Source organism: Nelumbo lutea, chromosome 3 (assembly GCF_056320005.1).
Source record: "Nelumbo lutea isolate HS-2025 chromosome 3, American lotus-T2T, whole genome shotgun sequence".
Taxonomy (NCBI): Eukaryota; Viridiplantae; Streptophyta; class Magnoliopsida; order Proteales; family Nelumbonaceae; genus Nelumbo; species Nelumbo lutea.
Genome location: NC_142686.1, coordinates 76,665,178 through 76,670,000, shown reverse-complemented (window position 1 = coordinate 76,670,000; position 4,823 = coordinate 76,665,178). Strand labels below are relative to the sequence as shown.

Below are 4,823 nucleotides of genomic sequence, written 5' to 3'. Positions count from 1 at the left end.
CGACACCAGACAGTTCGCCACCAAGCAGTTCACCCCTAGGCAGTTCTCCACCAGGCAGTTCCCCACCAAGTAGCTCATCACTAAGGCACGTCACCACCAGGTCAAATAACGAGGTACTTAGCTAAAAAATTTTTGCATCACAAAACATTGATACGTGGCTAGAAACGGTTACATCATGAAGTATGAATTTTTGTGAAGACTCTACATGAAATATCTGCGAAGTCAATTGTTGCTGAAGTAACTTCTAACTCAGAGAAAATACACGCCTCATTTGAAATACAGGCTCATGAGTTTGCTCAAGCAAAATCTGTGGCTACTGAGAAAGCACAAGTGGCAATGTTGATGGTGCAACATGGAAGAGTTCTTGATGCTTTAAGGAGTGGTTCAATTCTAGAAATCCAGGCATGCATGAAACTGGGAAGCATGCAAGAGGCTTTACCACTAACATTTGCCATTTTGGTTGTTGGTGTTCCATTGACAATTGTTCATGAGCCCGTACAAGCACAATGCCATGATTTAGACAGGGATGTTTCTCATGTATTAATTTGTATTAGAGAATTTGTATTCATTTGAAATTTAACATGTATTAATTTGTGATTTGAATGTATTAATTTTTTTGGTAGAAAAATATTTTGAATGGAAATAGACCTTTTAAATTGCATTTATATTGATTTTTGTACTTTTTTTATGTTAATTGGATATTGTGTTTAACCAATTTATTTTGGATATTATAATAATTAATAATTTAATTAAAAGTTTTTTATTTAAATTGATTTTTATGCAGTACTTATCATGAGATTTGTATTAAACAGGTACAAAAAAAAATGTAGAAATCAAATTGATATAAATAATAAAAAACAAAGAAAAACAAAGTCGACTGTCATACAACCGCCGCCTTAGACATAAAAGAGATCTAAGCCAACGATCAAGGCCACCACCTACAAATGGAAGCAATATTTCGACATACCTAAGGCGGCGGTCCAAAGAGATCTAAACCAGCGGTCCTAACCGCCACCTAAAAACAAAAGCAAGATTTCGACTAACCTAAGGCGGCAATCTGAAGAGATCTAAGCCGGCGGTCCAGACGGCCACCTAAAAATGGAAGCAAGATTTCGATGGACTTAAGGTGGCGGTCTAAAGAGATCTAAGCCGACAGTCTAGACCACCACCTAAAAACGGAAGCAATATTTCTACAGACCTAAGGTGGTGGTCCAAAGAGATCTAAGCCGGTGGTCCTAACTGCCACCTTTATTAACTCTGAGCCAGCGGTTATGACATACTACCGTGTCGGACCGGTCCTCAAAGGCGGCGGTCTTAACCTAGGCTGGCAGTGGTTTAAGGGGCGAACTCATGATCACCACCTTACCTCTGAGGCGGCGGCGGTCTTTTTTGTCTAAGTCGGTGATCAGACTACCGGTTTTGACCATTTTTCTTGTAGCGAAAATACCAATGATTTAATTTTTATGGCTCATATGAAAACCAAGATAAGTATTAACTCATTAATTACATTAAAAGATTAAAATATTTAGACAATCGCTTTTGTAAGCTTATATGATATGATGCTAATAAATTAAATACTATGATTTAGCTTTTATTGCTTAAATGGAAATCAAGTCAAGTATTAATTCATTAATTAGATTTAAAGATTAAATCATTTGGATAATTGTTGTTTGTAAGTGTAAACATTATATTATATGGTATTATAAAATGTTGTGATTTAACCTTCCTGACCTACATGAAACTAAGGCATGTATCAATTCATTGTTTGGTATTAAAGATTAAAATATTTAGGTAATTGTTATAGTATTAACCTTACATTATATGATGCTAATAAAATACTGTTATTTAGGCTCAAAATATTGATATGATATGCCTCATATTAGGTGTATCATATCGTATCTTAAGGTTGGGATTTACGAGATTTCAATTTTTTGTATGATAAAATATGATATTATTATTAGATGATTAATACGAAAATATAGTGCAAAAAATTAGTTAAAACAAACTCTCCATACACAAATTTAATTTTGCAGAGTATCAATACTTTGAATCACGTTTCCATGGCAATCAAGACAAATATTAAAATCATTAATTGAACTTAAAGATTAAAACATTTAGATAACCATAATGATAATAGAATATAATGCTTGTAAAATATTGTAATCTAATTTTTGTGGTTTATATGGAAGCCAAAGCAAGTAATAAACCATTAATTTAATTAATTAGATGTAAAGATTAAAATATTTGGACAATTGCTTTTCGTAAGTATTAGATTTATATGAAACTAGTGCAAGAGCAAGTGTGCGAAATAAAAGGACAAAAAAAAAAAAAAAATCCCTTATAAGTAGGGATGTAATGTAAATTAAGTAACCACCAATGTCGCTCAGTCTCTCTCTCCCTCTCTCTTTCTTGTCCGCCAACGTCGCTCGTCCATTCTTCTTTTATTTCTCTCCCAAGTTTTACGTAACCACCAACAAATTCCTCTCCATTTCTCCTTTGTCTCATGATAACCCCTAGAAGAGAATGACGAAACCACCGAACATGTAATGTAAATCCCGTCCTAAATTTCTTCACTTGGCTCATTTTGCATACGTTAGTCTTGTGGAACAACGTTTGTAGATTGGGATGATCGAGGTTGTTTCTGAAATCTTTCCCCGTCTGGTATTGCTTTACTATCTTCGATTTTCATGCTTATTCTTGTTCTTGAAGTAGGTGGATTAGATTATCTACAAGTGCCTTTGTCATTATTTGTTTTAATCCTGATAGTGTTAGAGATTTCCTTCCAGAGAATATATGATTTAAGAGAAGAGAGATTTCAATTCACTGAAATCAAAATTTGGTTTTGACGATCAAAATCTAGTCCTAGCAAAGAGTATTTCATTTTGCGTTTTTGGTGCAAACCCAGAACAGAAGTAGTCCGTCGTGGAGTTGTATATATAATAAATTAGTAAGATGTCGGGAGGTTTGAATTCAATGCGAGGGATTCCACCAGGAATTCTGCTCTTAAGGAGCCTAAGAGGTAGGGATTGGAGCCTCACTACGTATAGATATGCGGTTTTGCTACTTACTTTTATAGCATATGCTTGCTACCATGCTTCTAGGAAACCAACCAGTATTGTGAAGAGTATCTTAGATCCAGGTCTCAAAAGCACATAACAAGGGATGGGCCCCTTTCAATACTAAAGATGGAACTATCAAGTTGGGAGAGATTGATGTTGCATTTCTGGCTTGTTATTCCATGGGAATGTATGTGGCAGGTCACCTGGGAGACACACTCGACCTACGTCTCTTCTTAACGACGGGAATGATCGGGAGTGGAATTTTCGTTGGGTTGTTTGGTCTGGGTTACTTCTGGGATGTCCACGCCTTCTGGTTTTATTTGTTGATGCAAATGATGGCCGGACTGTTTCAGGCTACTGGGTGGCCTTCTGTTGTGGCTGTTATCGGAAATTGGTTTGGGAAGAGAAAGAGGGGTTTGATAATGGGTGTTTGGAATGCTCATACATCCATTGGTAACATCACTGGATCCCTTCTTGCTGCTAGTGTTCTGCAGTATGGATGGGGCTGGTCGTTTATACTTCCTGGAGCTCTCATCTTTCTGGGAGGGATAATGATATTCTTGTTTCTGGCTGCATACCCAGAAGATGTTGGGATTCCTTGCCCATATGGACTGGACTCCTGTACTAAGCAGGTAGAGACAATAAGACCCAAGGATGAAGAAGCTCAAATACGGAAAGGGGGTGAAGGAGATGAGGAAATCCAACGTGCTGGGTCGATGAGTAGAGGTAGCGCAGTTGGGCTTGCTGAAGCTTGCTCCATACCTGGAGTGATACCTTTTGCATTGTGTCTCTTCTTTTCCAAGCTTGTGGCCTACACATTCCTCTACTGGTTGCCTTTTTATCTCAGCCAAACTGCAATCGGAGGGGAGTATGTGTCTGTGAAGTCTGCCGGCAATCTTTCGACTCTTTTCGATGTTGGGGGAATTGTTGGAGGAATCCTTGCTGGCTATATTTCTGATAGACTTAATGCTCGGGCCATTACAGCGGCAAGCTTCATGTATGCTGCAATTCCTTCAATGCTTCTGTACCGCTTCTATGGGAGCAATTCTAAGTCAATGAACATCATATTGATGATGATCGCTGGGCTATTTGTGAATGGACCCTATGCACTGATCACTACTGCGGTTTCTGCAGATCTTGGGACACACAGCTCTCTAAAGGGGGATTCAAGAGCACTGGCAACGGTGACTGCCATTATTGATGGGACAGGATCAGCTGGTGCTGCACTTGGACCTCTTCTCACAGGGTTTATTTCAAAGAAGGGATGGAATGCGGTTTTCGTGATGCTCATTCTTGGGGCATTCATTGCTGGTCTTCTTCTGTCTCGCTTGGTCATAGCAGAAATTCGGGAAAAAGCTGGAAACAATTTAGGGCAGCAACTGGTTGAAGGACCTACAACTCAACCTCTGCTAAGGGATAGGAGGTGACATATATACATGGGACTACTGCCGGGGAATTGGGCCTTCGGAATCAATCAAGAGACCAAGAAACGATCGAAAGAGTAATTATTAAGAGTGTAGGACGGATCACAGATGCATGGAATTAATAATGCCAACACAAATCGTTTTCGTTTCAACTTTGAAGGTTTGAATGCTTTATCTGTAATTACTCGTTTTGTGCCACTTGTACTCTATTATGTATACATCTTCCGTCTGAGTTCTGTTTGTTTTGTTGCTTCCTACTTCAGTTGATTATTATTAAGACCAAGTTCATCTCAACCCAGCCATCGTCTATTGTCGTCGGCCTTACATTAAAAAAAGAAAT

The 4,823-nt window shown here is 38.2% G+C and overlaps 1 protein-coding gene across 1 annotated transcript; it reads left to right on the top strand.

Annotated features, from left to right (window-relative positions):
* The first annotated feature begins 2,817 nt into the window (after positions 1 to 2,817).
* On the top strand, positions 2,818 to 4,620 carry LOC148865523 (putative glycerol-3-phosphate transporter 4). The gene is given in 2 exon segments (XM_088974842.1): positions 2,818 to 3,144; positions 3,146 to 4,620. Coding segments are annotated over 2 exon segments (1,533 nt in total). The 5' UTR covers positions 2,818 to 2,952; the 3' UTR covers positions 4,487 to 4,620.
* The last annotated feature ends 203 nt before the right edge of the window (positions 4,621 to 4,823 follow it).